The 27,049-nt window shown below is 40.6% G+C and overlaps 1 protein-coding gene across 6 annotated transcripts in view; it reads right to left on the reverse strand.

The window, feature by feature from the left end:
* cmss1 (cms1 ribosomal small subunit homolog) overlaps positions 1-27,049 on the reverse strand; it is a 366,499-nt gene that overhangs the window by 16,291 nt on the left and 323,159 nt on the right. For all 6 annotated transcript variants that reach the window (XM_060833691.1, XM_060833692.1, XM_060833693.1 and 3 more), the window contains 5 exons: positions 9,630-9,736; positions 5,596-5,673; positions 4,192-4,318; positions 3,873-3,932; positions 1,193-1,295 (listed from right to left, as the gene is read on the reverse strand). In XM_060833691.1, coding sequence (XP_060689674.1) covers positions 1,193-1,295; positions 3,873-3,932; positions 4,192-4,318; positions 5,596-5,673; positions 9,630-9,736 — 475 coding nt within the window. The remainder of the gene's footprint in view (positions 1-1,192; positions 1,296-3,872; positions 3,933-4,191; positions 4,319-5,595; positions 5,674-9,629; positions 9,737-27,049) is intronic.

A 27,049-nucleotide genomic window follows, 5' to 3' on the forward strand; every position in this document is an offset into this window, starting at 1 on the left:
CGACGTTCCAGGAAAAACAGCCCCTGCCTGTTCAGCATCTCCCTCTAGCTCAAATCATCCAACCCTGGCAACAGCCTTGTAAATCTTTTCTGAACCCTTTCAAGTTTCTCAACATCCTTCTGAGAGGAAGAAGACCAGAATTGCACACAATATTCCAAAAGTGGCCTAACCAACATCCTGCACAGCCGCAACATGACCTCCCAATTCCTATACTCGATGCTCTGACCAATACTTTGTGAAAGAACCTGATATCTGAACTTCTTTTGTCAGAGTTGAATATCAGCTGACTGAAAGGCTATATGGCCCAACGGCTTGGTCTAATTATTTTTACTATTATTGTAGCAAGATGATGAGTAAGACACCATAATGTTTTGGGCACCAGGAATTTCAAGTTGTGCCCAAAATGTGGGTAATCAGTTCCACACACAAACTCGAAGGTCAAGTGAAATTCAACTTTGACATCATTTAAATGCCACCCATGAGCTGTGGGCACTAAATAGAAAGTTAAGTTATTTAGATTAAATCATTCACATAAATGAATGAAGATCACTGTTTAAGTTCAGAGAAAATCCAGCCTGCTTATGAAAACTGGCATCAAGCCATGAAAATATTGGGGTGGGGGGGGAAGAAAACCCACAAAAGTAATAGCTAGCAAGGATAACTTTGCTTGGAAGTGCACACAAGAAGCTGAAGGTATTACCATGACAATGGCATTGCCCTTCAAAATAATAAGTGATGACAGTAATGTGTAAATGCTTCCAGGTATAATTTTGAAGAGGTTTTGCTCAGAGGTAGCAAACCTGCCTCTGAGCCAAAAGGTCATAGGCTGAAGCTCCATTCCAGAAATTAAACACATATTTTAGTTCATCATTCCTGGGCGGTGCTGAAAACTGCTACATTACTGGGGACATGCCCTCCTTTAGGTGTGACATTAGACTGAGGCCAAAGCTCCCTGTTCAGTGGACATTGAATATCCCATGATGCTATACTTGAAGCAGAGGAAACTGCTTAACCAAGTTTTATTTCTCACTCAAAACAATCAAAACAGATGGTCTGGTCTTTGTGGAACCTCGTTATCCTCAAACCAGTTGCTGCATTTGCCTACAATAACAATGTTACAGCACTTCAGGGAAAAGAAAAGTGGCTGAGAGGTACTTTGGATATCGAGAGGTCAGGAAAGTTCTTCCTTTACCTGATCATTTCAAGAGCTCGGAGAGCAGAGCTGCATATTATCAACATCAGCGCAGACTTCTTCTCTGTGTGATTCTTACACAGCTTCACCCACTTGGGACAAACTGTAGACAGACAATCATTTTAAATAGGAGATACTTTGTATATTCATCAAATCTAATCAATTTGGAAAACCTTGTGAATTGGCCAAACTTTTGTTAAATTTAAAATTAACAAAATTATCATCTCAAATACAAAGCTTTGGAAAACTTCAAAACAAAAATACTCAGAACATTCTAAAAACAACTGTAAATAACATTTCCTTTATAGACTGCACTTAAATGCAGTTCTCATTTTAAAGATATTGATTGGATAATTTGTTAATTTTTAAATTCAAAGTCACAAAAATATGATAAAGACATTTAACACTTTAAAATGCTCAGTCATCTTTGTATCGTTCAAATGTATATTTATATGTTTTAGTCACATTACTGGTCTGCATACTTTTACTGCTATGCATTTCCAAGATTCACTATCTCATTGAAATACACAGATACGTGCATTACCAGAAGATCCTAATAAATATTTGTTTATCAGAGTAATATTACATTTAAGAAAAGATAATAATGATTGAGTTTATACTAAAAGGTAATTGAATGTTTATCTATATTTTACACGAGCATCATTCTTCACAAACCAATAATTTTCCTCTCTGGCTTAAAATTTCACAAAACACTATCTTTAACCAAAACTGGCAACAGTAAACATGGACTGGATAGCATGAAGAGGAATTTGATTTTCTATTTTCTGCAAAGCCTATTGTAAAAGAATGATTCATGACCAATAAAAAAAATTGCAAATCAGTCCAATTCTGTCAGATGAGATTGCGCCTGTGCTGCAGCTACTGAGTTGAGAATGACCTCAGTTTCACTGGCATCAAGAGAAGAAATGACAGACCATTTAATGCTTGTGCAGAATTCTGCTCCCTCAGTTTCAATATACAGAGGACACAGGCTGAAACATCTGCTTTGGCCTAATATTAACTCATCTGAAAACACTGTTTTAAAACTTTCTAAGAGATCTAGTAACAAAAATATAACTTTCTGATCATTTTAAAATGTGGCTTTGTACTGGGCTGGACATGACTTCATGCTGTGAACTTTTGAGAAACCAGGATTAGATTAGATCAGGAGTCTATGTTTTATTGTTATTTTTCATATCACTGTACATTGTCAGAGCATGTGATATAACTGCATCCTTTGTTATTCCATTATCTGCACTTAATAAATTCCATTATCTGCACTAAATAGATTCCAGCTAACATCCATGTGCAATACAAAGTGGAATTTAGATTAGATTAGATAACTTACAGTGTGGAAACAGGCCCTTCGGCACAATAAGTCCACACCAACCCGCCGAAGCGCAACCCACCCAAACCCATTCCCCTACACTTACCCCTTCACCTAACACTCCGGGCAATTTAGCATCGCCAATTCACCTAACCTGCACATTTTTGGACTGTGGGAGGAAACCGGAGCACCCGGAGGAAACCCAAACAGACACGGGGAGAACGTGCAAACTCCACACAGTCAGTTGCCTGAGGCGGGAATTGAACCCGGGTCCCTGACGCTGCGAGGCTGCACTGTGCCACCGTGCCGCCCATTTTGTTTGATAGTTCAAAGTTGAAGTTGTGCCATTTGTTTAATAAAAACATTTTGTTTGATTATAAATTGCAGTAAAGTAATGTTTGTTTTCATATGCAGTGAAATAACTGGATTTTTGTTAAACGGTTGATTCTGTTTTCACAACCAAATGACTGAAGAAAAGCTTCACTAACTTGATAAACTGTTAGAAAGGAAAATACTGTGAAAACTGCAAATCTGACTGAAATACAGAGAATGCTGGAGAAACCCAGCAGGTCCGACAGCATCTGCAAAGGGAGGAAATAGAATTGACTCTTCAAGTCAGGTATGGTTCTTCTTCAGAATAAGAGCAACTCTGAAAAAGTCACACTGGACTCGAAACGCTAACTCTATTTCTTTCTCCTCAGATAGTGTCAGACCTGCTGAGCTTTTCCAGCATTCCTGGTGTTTGAATCAGAATTAATTAATTATCTGAAATATTAATTCAATGCCTGTCTCCAAAGATGCTGCAACCTGCTGAATTCCCAATATTATCAACTTTCACTTCAGATTTCAAGAACCCCACAGTACTTAGCCTTTCTTTAGGCATATTTTGAAATTTATTTTTGTGATAGTTGAGACAGTATTTAGTGCTATTCTTGGCATGATCAACATGGATCAACTGTCATATGCAAGTCTAAGCAATTGGGCAACATGCCTCTTTCCTTGAACGACATAATAAATCTATTGGGCTTTTACAACACTCCATTTTGCACTGCTTCCTAATTATCTGGTTTAATGAGTTCAATTTCATACTTACCAAAGCAAGATCTGCATTTATAGCTAGTACACCACAACAATCACTGGCCACTGTACCCTTTAGTAATTCACAACTGACAAAGCTATGAATAATTTAAAGTTAAAATTTTATTCAATCCAGATAGGTTCTCTTCATTCTGTCAGTATTCAAAGTCAATATTTTCTCTGTCTGAATTACAATTATAAAGATGTGCAGAAGCATTGTCTTTCTTCATGACCAACCTTGAGGCATAATGACAGTGCAGGAATGAAGCTCCTTACCTTGTTTCAGATAGGAGGACAGGGTGTGAGTGAGGTCATTGCTTTGAAGAAAACAAGAATCTGAAAAATAACACAACAAACTGGCGTAAAATTATATTAGTCTGAAAGCGTTTTATCATTGAATTGTATGCACATTTAACAAATTACGTTCCATATTTTCAGTGTCTGAAATGAGAAGTGAAATCAGGAGAAAGTATTGCATTCACACAGCATTTCAAATGTAACCTGACTAGATCAAAAAAAACTTTAAAGAGAAATAATATTGCAGTCTTCAAAAACTGAAAACCTTACTGTATATTTGAGAACATTTGTTCCATACCTGGTAGCTTCAGTTCCTCGAGTTCTATTACAGAGCGATCATTTTTGAAATATTGAGCAATCATATTCTGCAAATCAGCTGGGGTTGCAGGTTTCGGAGCTGAGCTCAGTACAATGTCAGAGATTTTCTATATTCACAAATAAAGTGGGTTCTGATTAACAGGTTCAGAGCAAACGTTTAAAACTAAACACACACAATAAAACTACTAATTTGCCAACAAAGTTGTCAGCCTCACAAAGAGATGATTTTACCAGCCACAAAGCTGCTTTGCCAGTATTAGAAAAGAGTAATTAAAGTTCTTGGCTGTTTAGATCCATCGTTGAGCTGTCTAATTGCTTAATTATTAAGGAAATCTGGAGTCAATTCTCTTTGTTACAGTCACATTGTCAGATACAAGGAGTGAGAAATGTGCAAAATTGGGTGGAAGAACATTTTGGAAAGAGGATGGATTTAATGACAAGTGAGTAGGTTTATGGTAGGAACCAAACATAAAGGATTTAGTCTTTGTGATGTTCAGTTTAAAAACATTTTGCTACGTTCATGACTGCAGTCCAACAGACAGAGGTTGTCTTGAGGTCAACATAATTAATTAAAAGTTAGAGCTGGCTACTACGCACACAGATATGGAAATAAACCATCCATGCTTGCAGATAATCACTTTAATAGACAGCATAAAGACAAGAAAGAGGAGAGAACAATGATGCCAAAGGCATGACTATAAGCATGGGGACAGCATTGCATGGCTGCTCTCAGTCAGATGTTTTTGAACCATGTTAGAGTAATCTCATAAAGCTGGAAGACAGAAGAAAGATAATGGGAGAGAAGGGTGTGGTTCATTACATTTAACAGTACAAAGGAAAGATTAACACATCATGGTAATAGTCCTGTAAAGAGTAATTTGGAACTTGGCTCAGGGTGGTTTTGGTTTGGATGCTATGTGCAGGGAATGAATTATCAGTGAGTTTTGAGAGAGAAAGAGCTGGAAGACAGGAGTGTATGGGTTTTGAGGATCGGAGAGAGAAAATAGAAGATTAGATGGAGCAGTAGGTGGAGAATTGTACAGGTGAATATCTTAAAGGTGCCAACACAAAGCAATTTTGAAATAAAATGGAATGATACCCAATGAAATGGAGTCTTAAATAGTGTGGTAAGCATGGTTGCTAGGAAACATTGGGTAAAAACAAGGATTACAGAAGTTGGAAACCAGAATCTAGATTAGAGTGGTGCTGGAAAAGCACAGCAGGTCAGGCAGCATCCGAGGAGCAGGAAAATCTGCTGAGATTCAGATTCAAAGTGAGATGGGATTTCACTAAATAAGAGGTAGGTGTCTTGGAACTTCATTCCATTTATAAATGTTGGCATTTGACTCATTTTTCTTCAGATTTTCAATCTGCGCTGAATTACCTTTCTTCGCTTTCTTATCTTGAGTGAACATGCTTCAATTTTTTCCTCCACTTCTGTGTCTACAAAATATTCTGTTACCTAGAGAGTAAACAAATATAACAATTAAACTGTCAACAACAATCTGAACAAAGATTCACCCAAGCACTCTCATGGGTAATGTCTCTGAACATCCAAAAGATATCAGCTGTTCAAACAGTCATCAAAATGAATGCAGAGAATAAGCTTAACCTTAAGAAAATTATGAGCTGTATTTCCTTGCTGATAAATTCTGGGCCGGGAGGGGGAGTGACATTGAGATTAGGAGCGGCAGAGTTCTTCCCCTGACTTCCCCATTATTTTAACAGGTTTGTCGGGCAAGAGAGGCCATTGAAGCTCAGGTAATAGCATGCCGCTTCCAATTTCCACAAGGCAAAAGAGTGGAGTTGAGGATCGGTCACAATTTCATTGAACGGTGAAGAAAACTCAATGGGCTGAATAGCACACTTCTTCGCGAACACCTTACAGCCTTAAGACTTACACATGCTTTTAGTCTGACAAGCAAGTAAGCCAAATCTCTCCTAACTCTTCAACTCTAGCAGAATCAGACATATTCACACACAGTCCTGGAGAACTGTCCACAGGAAGTTGAGAGATACTGAGCAGTCTCCACTGAGCCATTACTTTCAGACTTCCAATGGCACTTAAACATTTCTTTAATATCTTTTATATGGAGATAGGAGGAATTGGGCTGATGTTTCAGGTTGCAACCTTTCATGAAATGCTAACTGGGCTTCTCTTTCCATTGTTACTGTCACCTGCTGAGTATTTTAAGCACCTTTTGTACTTATCTGACGAAAATGGCTTCAGAAGATATGTTGCAACATTGTACATCCAGACACAGTTTAATTTCCGAGTAGCGCATGTTGAGTTCGCTCGTGGTCGAGGTCAACCAAGAAAAAACAAACCTGTATTTATGTTGCAGCTTTATGTCCCAAAGTCCCAGTTATATTGCTGACTCATCTTATTACCAGATTATTCTTAAAATTGTCATTCCACACAAATGTTACTTCAAGAATAACGGCAAAAATTGGAAGCACATCACAAGTTATAGTTTGAAGTCATGAATACATTTGCATAGGCCAAATTGAATATTACTTTGCAGTTATGCAGTCTAGTTTGTTGTATTATATCTTCGAGTAAAAAGTGAGGTCTGCAGATGCTGGAGATCAGAGCTGAAAATGTGTTGCTGGTTAAAGCACAGCAGGTTAGGCAGCATCCAAGGAACAGGAAATTCGACGTTTCGGGCCAGAGCCCTTCATCAGGAATGAGGAGAGTGTGCCAGGCAGGCTAAGATAAAAGGTAGGGAGGAGGGACTTGGGGGAGGGGCGATGGAGATGTGATAGGTGGAAGGAGGTCAAGGTGAGGGTGATAGGCTGGAGTGGGGTGGGGGGCGGAGAGGTCAGGAAGAAGATTGCAGGTTAGGAGGGCGGTGCTGAGTTGAGAGAACCGACTGAGACAAGGTGGGAGGAGGGGAAATGAGGAAACTGGAGAAATCTGAGTTCATTCCTTGTGGTTGGAGGGTTCCCAGGTGGAAGATGAGGCGCTCTTCCTCCAACCGTCGTGTTGTTATGTTCTGCCGATGGAGGAGTCCAAGGACCTGCATGTCGGTGGAGTGGGAGGGAGAGTTAAAGTGTTGAGCCACGGGGTGGTTGGGTTGATTGGTCCGGGCATCCAAGAGGTGCTCCCTGAAGCGTTCCACAAGTAGGCGGCCCGTCTCCCCAATATAGAGGAGGCCACATCGGGTGTAGCGGATGCATAGATGATGTGTGTGGAGGTGCAGGTGAATTTGTGGCGGATATGGAAGGATCCCTTGGGGTCTTGGAGAGAAGTAAGGGAGGAGGTGTGGGCGCAAGTTTTACATTTCCTGCGGTTGCAGGGGAAGGTGCCGGGAGTGGAGGTTGGGTTGGTGGGGGTGTAGACCTGACGAGGGAGTCACGAAGGGAGTGGTCTTTGCGGAACGCTGATAGGGGAGGGGAGGGAAATATATCCCTGGTGGTGGGGTCCGTTTGGAGGTGGCGGAAATGACGGCGGATGATACGCTGTATACGGAGGTTGGTGGGGTGGTAGGTGAGAACCAGTGGGGTTCTGTCTTGGTGGCGGTTGGAGGAGCGGGGCTCAAGGGCGGAGGAGCGGGAAGTGGAGGAGATGCGGTGGAGGGCATCGTCGATCACGTCTGGGGGGAATCTGCGGTCCTTGAAGAAGGAGGCCATCTGGGCTGTACGGTGTTGGAACTGGTCCTCCTGGGAGCAGATGCGGCGGAGACGAAGGAATTGAGAATATGGGATGGCGTTTTTACAGGGGGCAGGGTGGGAGGAGGTGTAGTCCAGGTAGCTGTGGGAGTCAGTCGGTTTATATCACTGATACTGTGTCCTGTCATCCATTCTTAATTTGTAAATCATACTTTTATGTAATAATGCCATATTCCAAATATAAACAAACGTTGATAAGAAAAACACAATGCATTATGATCTCATCTGTCAAATGAATTTAAGTATGAATTTTATCCTTTCAAAAAAGAATGTTAAATTAACCAATTGCATAAAGTTTCCTTGATTGATAAGATATCTTTTTATTGTCATGTAATCCTCATTCCAAGGTGCACAATCAACTTTTTATGGGTTTGTTTTGATGTTATTTTCAGCTGGAATATTCTCTGGATAGGGAATGAAAACCTTTGCAGCAAGAATTCTGATGATGGTGTTGGATCATATACCTCCATTCAGGATTAGTGGTGCTGGAAGAGCACAGCAGTTCAGGCAGCATCCGAGGAGCAGTGTCCTCGGATGCTACCTGAACTGCTGTGCTCTTCCAGCACCACTAATCCAGAATCTGGTTTCCAGCATCTGCAGTCATTGTTTTTACCCTTAATTTTTAATTATAATCACCTCAGGTAAACATGTACTGTGGATTGGTTAGTAATTTGGATATTGTCAGGAAATACAGTCAGGCTCCTGGATATATGCAAATAATAATAGGTATGCTACATGGGAAGGACTGGGTAAGATAAATATTCTGATGCTAGATTGTCTTTAAAGATGGCGTTTAATGCACTTGTTGCCAATTCTCCTTTCCCTACAATCAGAAGATAAATCATTATCAAGTAAAGGACCTTGATCAGATGGGCCGAGGAGTGGCAGATGGAATTTACCTTCAATAAATGTGAGGTGCTGCCTTTTGGAAAGTGAAATCAGGGCTGGGCTATACACTTAATGATAAGGTCTTGGGGAGTGTTGCTGAACAAAGGGACCTTGGATTGCAGGCTCATACTTCCTTGAAAGTGGAGTCACAGGTAGACAGGATAGTGAAGAAGGTATTTGGTATACTTGCCTTTATTGGTCAGTGCATTGAGTATAGGAGTTGGGAGGTCATGTTGCGGCTGTGCAAGATATTGGTTCGGCCACTATTGGAATACTGCACGCAATTTTGGTCTCCCTGCTATAGGAAGGATGTTGTTGAACTTGAAAGGGTTTCAGAAAAGATTTACAAGGATGCTGCAAGGGTTGGAGAGTTTGTGCTATAGGAAAAAGATGAACAGACTAGGGCTGTTTTCGCTGGAGTGTCGGAGGCTGAGGGAGGACCTTATACAGGTTCATAAAATCATGACGGGCAAGATTGGGTAAATAGACAAAGTCTTTTTCCGTGGGGTAGCACAGTCCAAAATTTGAGGGTCTCAGTTTACAGTGAGAGAGGAAAGATTTAAAAGGAACCTAAAGGGCAAATGTTTCATGCAGAGGGTAAAATGAGTTGCCAGAGGATGTGGTAGAGACCAGTACAAAAACTACAACATTTAAAAGGCATTTGAACGGGTACATGAATAGGAAGGATTTAGAGGAATATGGGCCAAATGCTGGCAAATGGGGCTAGATCAAGTCAGGATATCTGGTTGGCATGGACAAGTTGGACCAAAGGGTCTGTTTCCATGCTGCACAGCTCTATGACTTAACACTATCATATAATGCAGTGCACACAAGACCCTTGTATCAAGCTTTTGTCACCTTTTTTCTTTTCTTTACTGTGACGTGCTCTACAGGCTCATCTCCTTTCTTCCTTTTCATCTTGATGTTCTGCTCAGGTGGATCCTGACTCATCTCCATGGATCTGTCTAAAAAAGAAGCAGATAATTTCAGACTAACTCACCATTTTCAAAAAATAGTGATCGTGTTTGAGTATCTTCCTGAATAATATAGGTCAGTGTCAAATGTTGCAATAATAGGCGTTTTTAACCTCTTTTCTGTAGATATTTTATCAGAGTTTCATGCCACCAGATGTGTGGGGCACCTTTGCCACAGCACTGAGATATTGATAATCAAAGTCACAAACCACATTTTCTGGGGATTGTGAATGAATGATCACATTTTGTTTTTTCTTGATTTATCTGCAGTCATCGGTATAGTCAACTGTATCCTCCTCCTATAATGCCTATCATCAAATGCCCAACTCTATCATACTGCTTTGTTTGGCACTACTATTACTCATCCAAAAGAGCCAAAACATTTCTTCTTGGTTCTTCATCATTACCCCTGAAGTCCTGCCCTTACCTATATAATGGCCTTGGCAAAATCATCTCAAGGCTGTGCATGCACATTGATACAAATACATTGTGCTTCTTTTTGCCCTCTCCCTCCCTCATCCACCACTATCTTTGTGCCATCAGTCGGCTTGTTAGGAAAGTTAATGAGTTGCAATTTCCTCCAAAGCAAATCTTGTGGGAACTAAAGATGTTATTTTGCCCTCTATTCACACACTCCATTTCTATGGCTCAAGTTGCAGCCCACTCTCTAACAAATGTGCCCAGCTAATGCTGATAAATTGCAAACTTGATGTTCTATTTGATGCCAATTTAAATCTCCAATGGCACAGTGGCTCAGTGTTTAGAACTGCTGCCTCACAGCGCCAGAGACCCTGGATACATTCCCACCTTGGGCGACTGTCTGTGTGGAGTTTGCACATTCCCCCCGTGTCTGCATGGGCTTCCTCTGGGTGCTCCAGTTTCCTCCCACATTTCAAAGATGTGCAGGTTAGGTGAATTACTGCCCATACTTTTCAGGAATGTATGGGTTAGGTGCATTAGTCAGGGGTAAAGGAAGAGTAATAGGGTAGGGGAATGGGTCTGAGTGGGTTACTCTTCGGAGGGTCAGTGTGGACTTTTTGGGCCAAATGGCCTGTTTCCATACTGTCGGGATTCTAAGATAAATTTTTGTCTGAATACACTCTCTTTTGAAATATCCTAGAACATTTATCTTTGCTGAAGGCACTATATAAATGTAGATTGTTAGTGCAAAACAATAAAGACCCACTAACATAGGAGGAAGTTAGTAACTGTGCTTTCTCATATTACTTAAAAAATAAATCTTCATATTTAAAACCCACTCTCACTAACATGAATCTATTTCTAAAATATATGCAATTTTTTGTCCAAGTGCTGGTAATTTTGAACCAGAGGCAAGAAGAAGGAAGTTCTTTCTATTATTTCTCTCTTACTAAGAACACTCTGCTGCATTGAGGTGCTTCCCCTGTGATCAAAACTCATCATAGCCATAAAGATGAATTAAACATATCTGTGACTATATTATTCAGTTGCAATGATATAATATGGTTGCTGTACAAAATATATTTAAATCCTAACTAACTTTCATTGTGGATTCCAATATAATGGAATGCCTGTATTAAGCAGTTACATCCCTTGAGGCAAGTATCAGAAGACAAGTCACCAGTCTGGTCAAATGTGTCTCCTGGCATGGCACCTAAAACTGAATGTTACCTCCAATTCTTATTTCCTGTTATTTCATTTCTGTTATTTGTTGAGACTCTCATTATACTGACAGGGAAAAATTCTCCAGACATAGGGTATGTACATGAAGTCACAATGACTGCACTATTTACAGTATTTTCAAACATGATAGACTTCAAACAAAAAAACATATTGGACCTGTAATTATTCCAAAAATATATCTCAAATAGAACTTTAGCTCATTAATATTTGGAGCCAAGTATAATACTCAATTACTAAAACTCAAACTAACTTAAATTGATATTATTTCACAATTACCTTCACTTTCCTATATTTTCCTTTGGGAGCTATTTGTTACCATTCCGTTTCCTTCAACTTACAGAATGGAATGATCTGACCTACTACTCTCTTGACAATCTAACAGGATGTGTACATGCAGTGGGGCAACGTAACTAAGCCAGTTTATTTCCCTTCTTCCACAAATAAAATATCCTTTTAATAATTCACCGTATCTGTGACTCTTTTAGCTTAGTTTGGTAGTAGTCTGGAGACATATTGAGAAATCACAAAACATACACAATACATGCTTGGAAGAATGAAGTTTACCATCTGCTCCTTGTATGAAAAACATCTTACAAATCCTAGCAGTGAAGTTTTCATAATGGGATTTATTTTACTGTACTGTATGTCACAGCGGAATTATCAGAACCTACTCATGATCCTTTTATCAATACCTTCACAACAAAAATCTTTTAATACAAACCCCACAAGAAAATTGTAACAAATGATACTTAAACCAATAATTAAATGTTCATTGCAGTTTCATTTTACAATTAAATGCAGATACTATATTTTCAGAAATTAGCTTTGCGGAGCTTAAATATTCTTTGGAAGTGACAGCACAAAAAAATTAATTGCGATGTCAAGGTTAATCTAAGATTGCCATTTGAAAAGGAATTTTAGCAAATATTATAAACAGGCGCAGAAATATAAGAACAAATCTTTTCCATCATTAAATTAGATCACTTTATCCTTAACTTCTTAATAACTAAGAGATATCCAAAATGTAATTAAATTTCAAATGATAAAAATCAGTATCAATATCCAACATGATATACCTGATATGTATGACCCAACTGTATTGATTAAACTTGTAAACAGTTTAGGTTAATGTAAAAACATTCATTGATCAATTTTATGTCTTATTTGTTCCTGGATTATGGGTGTAATTAGTTAGATTAACATTTATTGTTCACCCCTAATTGTGCTCCAGGTGGGAACCTTCTTGAACTGCAGTAGACCATGCAGTGTGGGTACATCATTAACTGCTTTGGGAAGTTCAAAGTTTTGATTGAATGACAACGAATGAACAGTCAGTGTGGTTTATGGAGAAAGCTTGAAAGTAATGGTGCTTTCATGGGTGGAATCTTTGTAGGGGATTGAGCTACATGGGTCTTGGGAGAATGTGTGGCAGAAAAAGATGACAAGTGCATTGAGGCTCATCTCGACGTCACAATAACCTCATACTATCCTTTATACTTTTCACAAGCAGCGTGGTGAGATTCTCAATGGGGAGTGGCAAGTGGCAAGATGCACCCTTCATCTATGGACATTGACAACCAGCATCTGCCAACACAAATGGTCCATTGTGGTACCTCTCTGATACACTGGCAGTCTGCTTAAATGGCACAGTCCTATTTTGCAGGTACACTGGCTATCAGTAGTGAAATGATGCAGCAGGAAGATACTGTGCAAGGACAGACATCCAGCTCAAGGATTGGACCAAGCTGCATCTCAGGCCTGCTCACTTAGCACTTGCTCATATTGTGTCTATTAACACATTAGCACTATCCATGTGAAACCTTGTTTGTTAGCACGTTTGTGCTTCAGCTGGTGCTAACAGCTTTCATTCATGTTCTTTTAATGGCTGTTTAGCGCAGATACACCCCAGTTACAATGTCTTCCATCCTCTTTCATCAGGCAGGAGATATAAAAGATATATACGAACAGATTCAAGAACAGCTTCTTCCCCGCTGTTATCAGACTTTGGAACGGACCTCTCACTGTTACTACTGATCCCTCTCTCTGCATCTTCTCTGTGGCTATAAAACTATTCTCTGCACCCTGTTCTGATATCCTGACATACTTTGTTTGGTACAACCTGCCTGAACTGCATGTAAAGTAACACTTTTCACCGTATCTAGGTACATGTGACAATAATAAATCAAATCAGATTAAATCAAATCCAAAGTGCTTCTAGAGGTCAGCTAGAACAATGCCCAAGATGGGAGGAGTAATTGTCAGTTTGACGGCTGAAAGTGTAGGATCCAGGTTTCCTGTACGCCACGACATTGCACCAACAAAAATATGAAGCAGCCATTTGTAAAGCGCAGCTATATGGGATGAGCAACCATTGCATTGGCCATTTCATATTCATTCAAACTGAGAATCAGACACTGGTCAACAGCAATGTTCTACGTGCCATTGGCACTTGCAAATTGAACCCGCACATCTCATTAAGTTTGAAGTTAACAGCAACAGAGGTTTGGCCAGTTATTCCAATAGATCTTTTAACCTTTGAGATTATACATGCTGTTGCCCAAGTACACTGGTGATGGAGTGAGTAAATGTTCAAAGTAGTGGAAGGTGTAGTGATTGTATTGATTGGGGCTCTGGCCCGAAACGTCGAATTTCCTGTTCCTTGGATGCTGCCTGACCTGCTGTGCTTTAACCAGCAACACATTTTCAGCTCTGATCTCCAGCATCTGCAGTCCTCACTTTTTACACCTGATAGAATATGAGTTCTGTGATTGGGGCTGTTAATCCGATCCAGTTAGGGAGCCCTGGCTGACAGATATAAACAGGAGTGTCAGAGGTTGTGTTCAATCTGGCAACTGGCTCTGAAGGAGCTGGATCATTGAGCAGCATTCTCTGTAAATAAAAGATGACTTGGTGATGGTACATCTGCCTCTGTGGAGTTATTTCAGATGCAATGAGAGAAACGCATGTTCCTTAAGAAATTTGCTTGCAACATTTATCTTTGAGTAGGGGGTAAGCATTTGTGGCATCATGCTGTTCCTTGGGAAGTTAGATCGTTTGACCTTGCCATTGAAGACTGGGTCCAGTGTGTGAAAAGAACATGTTTTTTTCTGGGAAAATGATACTGGGACAGATGAAGAGCAATGAGGAATTCTCCTGACAGCTTGTAGACCCACTACTTTTTCAGTTACTGGGAGCCTAATTTCCCTGAGACACCAGATATTAAAATCTTTCAAGAGTTGATGAATTTAGTTAAAGAATATTATGACCCCAAGCCTCCTCTAATTCTGCGACACTATTGGTTTTACTCGGTAATTTGAGAAACAGGGATCTGTATTGGGATTTTTGACTAGGCTAAGATAACTGGCATGTGACTTTGTTTAACCCTTAATAAGATGCTGAGAGACCGTTTGGAATGTGGGATTAATGATGTGACCATGCAAAAGTGCCTCTAGCTGAAGCCTAGCTGGACATCAAACAGACAATACAACTGGCTTTCTAATAGAAATGTGGCAAGTGGATCATATGAGCTGTAGGATATTTCAATGGAAGTGGACATTCTCATCAGTCAGACTGAGCTTAGGGAATACCACCCGAGTAAAGGCAATTGCATAGCTTCACTCAGGACATATCCTGTACAGAGGGACTCTCGGTCAACCCACAGCAAAATCCCAAAACAAAGGCAAGCCTTGGCCAAACATTTCACATTTTCTTCAGGATCCAGGCTGGCAAGCCATTGTAGTTGCTGCTAAGTGGACTCGAGACTGCAAAAGATTCTCACTAAGCCTGAATTGAATAAGAGAACTCGTAGGCCGGTATACAGGAGAGTGTACACCCTGGAAAATCAACCTACATCTAGTTTGGAACCATTAAATTGCCGAGCAACGTCCAATCAGAATAAATCAAAATAAACAACAGGTTAAATGGTCACCTGGTTCTAATGGAGGTCGATACCAGCATGGCTGTTTCAGTGATCACAGAATTGGTCTTTCAGAAAACTTGCAAGTGGTGCAGGAGCAAAACATGCCAGGCTCTTTGACTGCCTTTCCAAGTGTTTCACAACCTGTGGGTTCTCCCTCTCCCTCAAAAGTTGAAGATATCTCTGAATCTGAGATGGACACAGCGGATATCGCTGTCTTGACATCTTTACCACCTGAAGAGGGGAATGATTTTTTTCCGAGATGCTCTGGGCACAACAAGTGACCTACTGTATATTATACACCGCTCACATCAGAGGCAGAGTTGGAGGGACTTGATCTGGTGCTAAAATGGCCCAGGTGTAGTTACAAAAACAGAACTTGCCCATGTTTTTGGATTCAGAGGGTGAGGAAAGTAGCAATAATAATAAGGTCAGCCAGTTGGATCTCAGAGTATGAGTTCCCTGTTTTGGGGCAGTTAATCTGGTGCAATCAAGGAACCCTGGCTTACAAATATAAACAAGAGTCAAAGGTTCTGAACATTCTGAGAGCTGGCTCTGAGGAAGCTGGATCAATGTGTGATTCTCCATGTGTAAATAAATGGTGACTTGGTGACAGATATCTGCCTCTGTGGAGTTGTTTCAGTAAGGGATAAACAATGATGGTTACCAGATCACCATTCCAGATATCTTACTGAATTCAAATTTCATGGGATTTGAAACCATGCCCCCAGAAATTGGCTAGTGTTCTGGATTACGAGTCCACTGACTTCATCACTATGCCACTGACTCCCCCAACCATCAGATGTTGATAGTTCAATGATATCTCTGGTCATATACTGGTGCCATTTGCTATTCGCATTAATGAAAACTTTAGGAGTTTATTGTCACTACAGGACTTTTTTCTACAATGATCGAGATGAAAACAGGCCATTATCTAAGTAATAATTTTACTTTCTCATGCTTGTAGGCTCTCCTAATTTTCTGTATATCGGCAAAGACAACAGAGCAATGTTGTACATTCTGCATCGATGGATAACATGTTTTTAATGGTTTATGGACAAAAGGTATCCATATTATGTAGTGCTAACGATAGGCTTGAATGATTTAATTCTATGAAGCAAATGACATTTTTTAAGAGAGGAAATAGCACTTCGTGAAGGATACTATCGTATATAAATTCACAAACATCCAAAAATTGTGTAGAGAAACCCAAACTGAGCAGCAAAGGATAATTGCACCCAAATGCATAACAAACCATTTTCAGGCTCGCACTCAGGGAATTAAAGACTGAACAAAGGGTCAAAGTGTACGACATGAGTCAGTACTGCCAATTTATGAACCCTGTGAGGCTGTATAAAAAAAGGAAACAGCAAACAAAATTTATGATCCCTTCTGGGAATTCAAATAGATGCTCTCAGGAACTAGAGATTATTATTAAAAGCAACAACAGAGCATGTTGCAGACCATAAACAAGATTCACAAGCCTGCTGGGCAACATATTATTTTAGGTTAGCTCTCCTTTCTCTTTGCAAATACTTTCTGTAACTGAGCTTTAAAACCATTACCCAGCACATAAAGGGTAAAAGTTGAATTGATTCAATGAATTATAGGGAGTGAAGGAGGGAGGAAAATGACAGGACATGAACAGAAAGGTGGAGGTCATGTGAGCTAATGTCTCTCCCAACTCCAAAGTTCATTTTCGTTGTGTTTAAAGTAATCTATCAGTACAGCCAATCTAACTGAGCAGCACACAAAAAACAAATTTAACATCAGAAAGACACAAGCCAGCTGTAATTAAATTTGCTTCAAATGAACTCTCTGAGATCTCAATGCTGCTCTATAACTGGCTTTTTGAGCATCCCTAGTATTCATTGCTCCACCTTGGTGGCTGTCTGTTCAGCTGCTTTGGTCTGAAATGCTGGAATCTCTCTCTGCTTCACGTTTTCCGCTTCAGGTTAAAACCAAACCTCCAACTGTCTAATATCACTTCATGTGGCTCAGGATGAAACATGGTTTGATCACATCGCTGCGAAGCAGCATTGGGCATTTTATTATATGAAAGATGCTGCATGAATGCACGTTATTGTTACAGTTTTTATCAATACTTCTGTAGTATGCTTAACAATACAAAACCTCCAAGGCATGTCACAACAGCACTGCAAAACAACGTATGACAAGGAGATACTGGGTCAGAATATGAAACGCTTGGCAAAAGAGAGAGGCTTTAAGAAGTGCCAAAACAAGAAAAGTGAGGTGGACAGGCAAAGAAATGTATGAGGGACATTGTAAAATTAGAAATTCCAAATCAAATCATCACTTGGCCTGAAGCAATGTAATTCCTTGGGTGGGACATCTTGTTCCCCCATGTCTGATACTCGATGACTGAAGCAATTGCTTTACTTGGAACTTAATAGAAGCAAAGAAATCCCATGACAACACCTGATAGATGTCCTCAAAACATCCCTGAAGTGGTCAAATATATCAGTAACTTATGGAGCCCTGATTTGTGACTGAATGAAATGATGAAAGCTCATTCAAGTAGGCACCTATCCCGTCAAGAGACTTAGTTTGAAAGGTGCAGAGGTGTATCCAAGCCATTGAGGGAGTATACAAATCTCCATATCCATACTGTTTGGCACCATATGCTCCATACATATCAGAATTGGCAGACTGCGCATTGGTACACTGGTTGGTATCTCAGAACCTATCAATCCAGCAGGAAGCAAGCCATTCTTGATTCTTAGCAACTGCCTAAGAAGAAGTTAATGATCAGAGTTTAATTCGAATAAAGATATGGATAATAGAGTTTTGATTAACTCAAATGTACAGAGGATATAATGTAGGAGACCAGCAAGGTGTATATCAAGATAGTCAATTTTTGTGGTAATGAAGACCTGAATCTGGTTCTCAGCAGACTGAGCTGAGATAGTGTACAGTCAGGTAAAGTCACTGAGGTGCAAATAGATGGCCTTGGTGGTGGCACAAGTATGAAATTGAAAGCTCAGTGGGGATCAGTTTAATCCATGAGCTGGATGGCTAGTTTGCAATGCTGAATGGCACCAGCACCATGGGTTGAATTCCCATACTCTCTGAGATCACCATAAAGCCCAATGTTCTCTATCTCATCCAATGCACGATGACACTCAGATTAAACTCACCAACACTCATCTCTTTCAAACGAAAGCAACCTATGGTCCACTGGAGTTACAACACCTTTCATTTTCTTAACTTTAGAATCACATGTGATACTGAGTTTGTGGAATGAGTGGCCTAAATTATACTAAACCATAGAATAGTACAGCACAGTACAGGCCCTTTGACTCTCTTTGCTATGCCAGCCTTTTACCCTATTCTAAGGTGCTGCCTGGGAGAGGTTGGAGTCAGTAGATAGGGAAAGGAACTTGGGCAATGACTTCAATCTTGCAGCTAAAGTCAACAACTTGGAAATATTTTTGACAAGTTTATTGAACAGCTTCTATTGGCCTACAAAGAGCTGATGAAATGGAATATAGGCTGCAATTCTTCCAAAACAAGCAAAGGCTGCATGGAGAGTAATTGTAACTTTTAAAAGATTCATTCATGGGATGTGGACGTCAAAGGTTGGAGCAGCATTTATTGTACACACCTATTTGCCGAGGAGAAGGTGATGAGCTGCCTTCTTGAACTACTGCAATCCTTGGATTGTAGGGAAAACAAAAGTGCTGCTGGGATGGGTGTCCTAGGATTTTGACCCAATGAAGGAACAGTGATACAAATTCAAGTAGGATAGATTAGGGGAGGGGGCTTTAATGCATCTGTTGCCCTCATCTTTCTAGATGGTTGTTCTGTTGTTGTTTTGTTGAAGTGCATCTTGTAGATGGTGCACACTGCTACCATTGTATGTCATTAGTGAACAAAGCGAATGTTAAAAGTGGTAAATGGTGCACTAATCAAGTCGGTTGATTTGTCTTGAATGGTGTCAAGCTTCTTAAGTGCTGTCAGAGCTGCACTCACCAAGCAAGTGGAGATTATTTCATCATGCTTGGGACTTGCGTCTTGCAGACAGTGGACAAACAAGAGGTGTGAAACAAGAGGTGAGTTATTCACTGCAATGAGCACTTCGAAAACAGTAGTAGAATCAGACACAACATGCATTTACAAAAGGGAAATCCCGCTCAACAAATCTACCAGAATTCTTTGAGAATATAAATATCAGGAGTAGCTGATGGATCTGGTTTATTTGGACTTCTGGAGATTTTTGACAAAATCCCAAATAAGAGATTAATGTGTAAAACTAAAGCACATGTGATTGGTTGTCGTGTAATGAGCTGGAAAGGAAGTTGGTTTGCAAACAGGAAACAAAGAGTATGAATAAATGGATCTTTTTCTAAATAGCAAGCACTGACTAGTCAGGTATTGCAGGGCTTCATACCAGCACTTAGCTATTCACAATCTCAGAATTTGCAGATGACATAAAGCTGGTTGGAAGGGTGAGTTGTGAGAAGGGTGCAGAGAGGTTGCAGTGTGCTTTGGACAGGCTGAGTAAGTGAGAAAATGCAATATAACATAGATAAATGTGAGGTTATACAGTTTGGTAACAAAAATAGGAAGGCAGATTATTATTTAAATGGCTATTAATTGAGAGAGGGGAATATTCAACAAGATTTGGTTGACCTCGTGCACTAGTCACTGAAAGTAAACAGAGGTGCAGCAGGGAGTAAAGAAGGCAGACTGTATGTTGGCCTTCATAGTGAGAGGATTTCATTACAGGAAGAATGGTGTCTTACCACAGTTATGCAGGGCATTGATGAGGTCACATCTGGAGTATTGCGTGCAGTTTTGATCTCCTTATCTGTGGAAGGATCTGCTTGTTATAGAGGGAGTGCAGCAAAGATTTACTAAATTGATTCTGGGGATGGCAGGATTAAGTAATGCGGAGAGACTGAATCAGTTAGGACTGAATTCACTGGAATTTAGAAGTATGTGGAAGACAATTCTCATAGAAACCTATAAAATTCTAACAGGACGAGACAGGCTAGATAGAGGAAGGATGTTCCTGAAGGTGGAGGAGTCCAGAACCAGGGTTCATAGTTTAGGGATAAGCGGTATATCTTTTAGGTCTGAGATGAGGAGAAATTTCTTTACTCAGAGTGTGGTGAGCCTATGGAATTCTCTACCACCGAAATTAATTAAGGGCAAAATATTTCATGTTTTTCAAGAAAGAGGTACTGAAAGCTTTTGTGATTTAACAGATCCAGGGATACAGGGGGTGGAGGGCAGAATTAGGAATTGAGCTCAATGATCAGCCATTATCATTTGAATGGTTGAGCAGACTCGAGGTGTCAAAAAACCTACTCCTGCTCCCATCTTCTATGTTTCCATATCTCTGACCTGCTCTTGTGGCCACTGCATTTATATAGCTGGTCCAGTTCAGTTTCTGGTCAATAGTAACCCCCAGGTTGTTGATATTGGGCAAATTATTGATGGTGATATATCAGAAGACAATGGGTGATAGTTAGATTTTCTTATGGTCATATTCGTGCCATAAATGCAAGAAACTGTCTGGCACTTTTATCAGAGCAAGCCTGGAACTTGTCTAAATCTTGACGCAATGAATACAAACTGTTTCAGTATCCGACTCATTGAAAATGGTGCTGAACATTGTTCACTGATAATTGCACATCCCCACTCCTGATTGTATGATGAATGGAAGGTGATGGATGAAACAGCTGAAGTTGGAATTCCTGCAGTAATGTACTAGGAGTGAGATGATTGACTTCTGACAAACTTGTGTTTGGCATGACTCCATCTAATGGAGAATTCTCCTGATTTCCAATTACTCCAGTTTAGCTGGGGCTCCTTGATACCATACACAATCAAATGCCACCTTGATGTCAATGGCAGTCACTCACACTACATCTCTTCAGGCCTTGTTTGGACCAGGACTATAATGAGGTCAGGAGCTGAGAGATCCTAGCAGAATCCAAACTGTGTGTCAGTGAACAGGTTGGTCCTTTGCTAATGCCACTTAATTGTACTGATGATAATCCATTCCAAAACCTTGCAGATAATTGAGAGAAGGCTAATAAAGAGGCAATTGGCCAGGTTGGATTAGACCTACATTTTATGTGCAGGACATACCTGAGAAATTCTCCACATTGTCGGATAGATGCCAGTGACATAACTGTGCTGGAACAGCTGCCTAGGCAAGCAGCTGGTTCTGGAGTACATCCAATGCTGTAATATTGGAAGGGCCCATAGTCTTTGCAGTACATATTCCTTCAGCAGCCACTTCTTGCTATAGGGAAGATGTTGTGAAACTTGAAATGGTTCAGAACAGATTTAAAAGGATGTTGCCAGCATTGGAGGGTTTGAGCTATAGGGAGAGGCTGGGGCTGTTTCCCTGGAGTGTTGGAGGTTGAGGGGTGACCTTATAGAGGTTTATAAAATCATGAGAGGCAGGATAGGATAAATAGACAAAGCCTTTTCCCTGGGGCGGGGAAGTCTAGAACAAGATGGCATAGGTTTGAGCTGAGAGGGGAAAGATTTAAAAGAAACCTAACAGGCAACTTTTTCACGCAGAGGGTGGTACGTGTATGGAATGAGATGCCAGAAGAAGTGGTAGAGGCTGGTGAATTATAATATTTAAGAGGCATCTGGATGGGTATATGAATAGGAAAGGTTGAGAAGGAAACAGGCCAAGTACTGGCAAATGGGACTAGATTAATTTAGGATATCTGGTCGGCATGGACGAGTTGGACCAAAGGGTCTGTGTCCGTGCTTTATATCTCTATGACTCTCTGATAGAACATGGGGTGAATTGAACTGGTTGAAGAATAAACGTCTGTAATGCTGAGGACCTCAGGAGGAATCTGAGATGAATCATCCCCTCGGCACTTCTGGCTACAAGTAGATTAAAATACTTCAGCCTGGTCATGTGCATGATGGGATAACCCCTGCCCCCTAATCCCACCCTGCCCTTCCTCTAACATATTCATGTGGAACAACTACTTCCTGTTATTTATTTAATTATCCACCACCAGTCATCACTGAATGTGGCAGGACTTCAGAGATTAACCCTGTCTGTTGTTTGTTGTTTCCACTGTTTGGCATACAAATTGTCTTACTGTAGTTGTAGCTTTACCAATTATGAATGAAAGAAAATTGATGTCCTCAAACAATAGCCCATAAGAATATTGTGCAGAGTCTTTCAGTCTAGTGATGTCAATTGAGGGTCCTTATCCCTCAAAGAATGGTAATTCCTTTCAGTTGTAAGGCGAACATCCTTTGGAGCCAAAATAGAAACTTGTTAAAATAGATGTGAGGGAGAAGAGTTTGACGAAAGTATGGCAGACAGAGAGCACAAAATGGCAGAGATGATACACTGTTATATTTGCATGACCTCAAAGAAAATCTGACCACCTCTCTTCCTGATGGACAAGGGATCTGCAAGCCTGAGGAAACTAGTTAGTAAAAAAATCATTAAACCAACTGTGGGAATGTGACAGAGGAAATAGGAGAATTAAACGGATATGACCACCCAGGCACTAGTAACAATGATGTAATACACTATACAGTATTAGGACATAAGCATGTCAAAGGCCAAGGCAAATAAAACCTAACGTTGAGAGGCTGAGGATAGACTTTGTGAAAACAAACAGAATATTAATGTTGAACAATAATAAGAAACATTTAAAATAGTACTCAACAAAACCCAAGAAAACAAATCAAAATCAAACTAATAAGACATCAGTTAAAGAAATGGGTAAAAATGAGGGTACCCAAAATTCAAGGACAGCAGAGGGGAAGAGGATGAAGAGATTGGAGAAGTAATTAAAAAATTAAGAAGGCAAACAGGAATTACTAAAATAAATTATGAAGTAATGTAACATCAAATAATGCAATGTAATAAAAAAGGGAAGGCTGTAATGGGAATAAGGCAATCAGAGACTGATAAAATCACAGACAGAACATTTTAATCGCAGAATTATTAAGTAATTACTCAGCTGTAGAGTTTACTAGGAAGATGGACATGGGGACATAGATGAGAAATGATTTAACCACATTTAAAATATAAAGAAGAGAAGCAATATTAAAGAAATTAATCAAAGTCTGAGAGAGTAAAATCTCTTGTGTGGATGGACTATACCCATGGGTTCTGAAAGAATCTAAGGAACAGATATCAGAGACACTGTTCCACATATTTAAGGATTTATTGGGTAACTGTGTAGTGCCAGAAAATTGGAGGACAGCTAACTTCATACTTCTATTTTAAGCACGCAGCTACAATGTGCTCTGAGAACCAAGGGCCAGTCAGATTCATATCAGTAACAGGAATACTAATGAAAGCTATATTAATTAAGAGAAAAACATGTAAAAATCAAAAAATATAACAATGAATAATCAACACGGATTTTAAAAGGGAATGTCTTGCTTTGCCTATTTGCTGGGAAGAGGAAACAGAGAGCAGAGAAGGGTAATTCAGTAGATATAATGCAGCGAGACTTCTACAAGATCTCCAGTAATATAATACATAATAGATTAATAAATGAAGGTTAGCGCAAACAGTCAATGAATAAATGTATAGGTGCCTGGCTGAAAGGCAGAAAGCAGAGAATAGAAGTAAAGGTAAAGTGAAATCCTACAAGAATCAATGCTATGACTACAATGCATAATTTACATCCACGATCTATACATCTGAATCAAACACAACATTTGCAAACTTGAGGGCCACCAGACTGAATTCTATGAAAAACTGGCTGTGTCAATTCTTTAGAGATTCTTGAAAGGTTTTTCTCTGAGAGCTTGAACAAGTTATCTCAGCCAGAGTCTGTCAACTTCTGATCTCATCATAGTTATGTCATGCAATCTTACACTGCTCACCTCACCTCCCAGGTGCCACTCTCATGATATCTTGTGCTTCCCTGCAGCAGAGGTATCACTGACACCGCAACCTTCTGGGATTCCTGCCAACATGTGCCAGATTTGAACCCCAGCTGCGCTCTAGGTCAATCACTGCAAATCCAGAACAACCTTACATAGCTCATAATGTTAGAAGAATTGCCTCCAGAAATGGCTGGCAGAGACAAGCTGGCACTCCAATTTGCTGACAGGAACACTTGAGATCCTGGGTGATGGCAGAGGAGGCCTAGTCTCTTTCCTTATGATTATCAAGGACAGTCACAATACCAGACCCTGCCAAACAGTTCTGAAGTTGCCACCAAGTCAGCACAGTATCCACAGTCAGGAGAAACGCCCAGCAGAATACGAAGCAGTTTCATGACTTTGTGCACTCCATGAGGGAGCCACCATCTTTACTCTGCTATCTCACACTCATTCTCTCTGTGCTATTGCACTACCTCTCCCCAAGGTCCATGGTCTACCAATCTCACTGCTGTATGTAGCATCTTCCTTCACTCACTCTCAGCTGTCCCAACTCCCCAGATGACTAACCCTGAATGGCCTCTGAACTGCAAATTCACTCCCTTGGAACACCTCACTAATTCCATCACTCCATACCTTACAGCTAACAACTATGCCAACCATTTCTAGCTCACTGAATCACAGAATCCATATAGTGCAAAAAGAGGCCTTTTGGCCCATCTAATCTGCACAAATCCTGTGAAAAATATTCCAGCCAGACCCAGCCTGTAACCCTACACTTACCATGGCCAACCCACCCAACCTGCACATTGTTGGACCATGGAAGGAAACCAAAGCACCCGGAAGAAGCCCACATATACACAGGGAGAACATGCAAACTCCACACACACACTCACTGAGACACAGTGCCGCTCAATCTCTCCCACTGTCTCAGGAAACGGAGTTCAATAGGATGGAGAGAGCCATGATGGGTCACAGGTGTCCAACATTCATTTACTCATCCCTTATGTGAAAGAATCCTTGCCTCAGCAGCAGAGGACACTTTCCAAGACCTTTATGTCCCAGCAACCAAATATGATTCATTGTAAACCACTGAACAAAACAATAATAGGTGATGAGATATAAATGCATGCAAATAGGCCCCTAACTGCTCACTACTGAGACTCTCTTCTTGCTGCTCCAACCTTGGGTAAAATCAGACTTCTTTTTCCTCGATGTCAAGCATCTCATTTTCTTAGAGTCACGATTAGAGTGGTGGTGGAAAAACACAGCAGGTCAGGCAGCATCCGAGGAGCAGGGAAATCGACGTTTCGGGCAAAGGCCGCTTCATCAGAAATCTGTTTCCTGATGAAGAGCCTTTGCCCAAAACGTCAATTTTCCTGCTCCTCGGATGCTGCCTGACCTGTGTTTTTCCAGCACCACTCTAATCATGACTCTAATCTCTAGCATCTGCAGTGTCCACCTCTGCCTATCTCATTTTCTTAATGTTGTTAAATTTTCCCAAATGACTGGCCAGTGCACACATCAAATAGTGGTGTGGAAAATTCAACCCACCAAACCTGACAGGGATGGCCAACAATCAGCAATATTACAACAAATAACAAGATGAAGCTAATAAATGTGCAGAATAAGCACACAATCCACAAATGAATTTCTATTTCAATCAATTTGAGGTGATACAAGAAAGGATGATCAGATTATTTTCTCAATCCAATAGAGCTCTTTAAGATTACTAAAGGCATGTCTAGGCAGATGCAGAGAGAAGTAAGTGACATGAAAATTGGTAGGGTGGTGAATAATAAGGTGGATAGTCGTGAATTGCAGGAACATATAAATGGACAGCAGCCATGCAGAGAAGTGGCAGATGGAACTTAACCCAGAAGAGTATGAGGTAATGCACTTGGAGAGGGCTCACAAGCCAAGGGATTACATGATGAATAGCAGGATCCTCTGGAATGTGCTGAAGACCAGAGGGGAGGGGATGTGCATATCCACAGACTCCTGAAGGCAACAGGGCAGGCGGATAAGGTGGCTAAGACAACATATCAGATTCTTGTCTTTATTAGCCAAGGTAAAGTGTACAAGAGCAAGGTGGTCATGCTGGGAGTGTATAAAATGTTTGTTCAAGCCACAACTGGAGTACTGCACTTGGTTTTTTTTAGATTAGATTACTTACAGTGTGGAAACAGGCCCTTCGGCCCAACAAGTCCACACCGACCCGCCGAAGCGCAACCCACCCATACCCCTACATTTACCCCTTGCCTAACACTATGGGCAATTTAGCATAGCCAATTCACCTGACCCGCACATCTTTGGACTGTGGGAGGAAACCGGAGCACCCGGAGGAAACCCACGCAGACACGGGGAGAACGTGCAAACTCCACACAGTCAGTCGCCTGAGTCGGGAATTGAACCAGGTCTCAGGCGCTGTGAGACAGCAGTACTAACCACCGCGCCGCCCAAGAGTCAGACAATCTGGCCACCATATTATAGGAAGGATGTTGCACTCAAGAAGGTGCAAAATAAATTTACCAGGATGCTACATAGGCTATAGGGTCTGAGTATGAGGAAAGATTGGATTGCCTGAGGTTGTTTTCATTGGAACAGCCAGAAGGGAGCTATGGACATGTATAAAATTATGAAGTGGGGATTAGGAAGGTGTTCTTTTCAATTAGTAGAGGGGTCAATAACCGGGTATAATTGAGGTAGGCGGTAGAAGATTAACAGGAGAGTTGAGGAGAATGTTTTTCACTCAGAAGGTGGTGGGAGTCTGGAAGTCACTGTCTGAAAAGGTGGCTGAGTACCTGCAAAAACTTCTAAAACAATAAAGCAGTATTTCCATATCTATTTGCATTGCCATAGCA

The sequence above is a fragment of the Hemiscyllium ocellatum genome, chromosome 12, assembly GCF_020745735.1.
Source record: "Hemiscyllium ocellatum isolate sHemOce1 chromosome 12, sHemOce1.pat.X.cur, whole genome shotgun sequence".
Lineage (NCBI taxonomy): Eukaryota > Metazoa > Chordata > Chondrichthyes > Orectolobiformes > Hemiscylliidae > Hemiscyllium > Hemiscyllium ocellatum.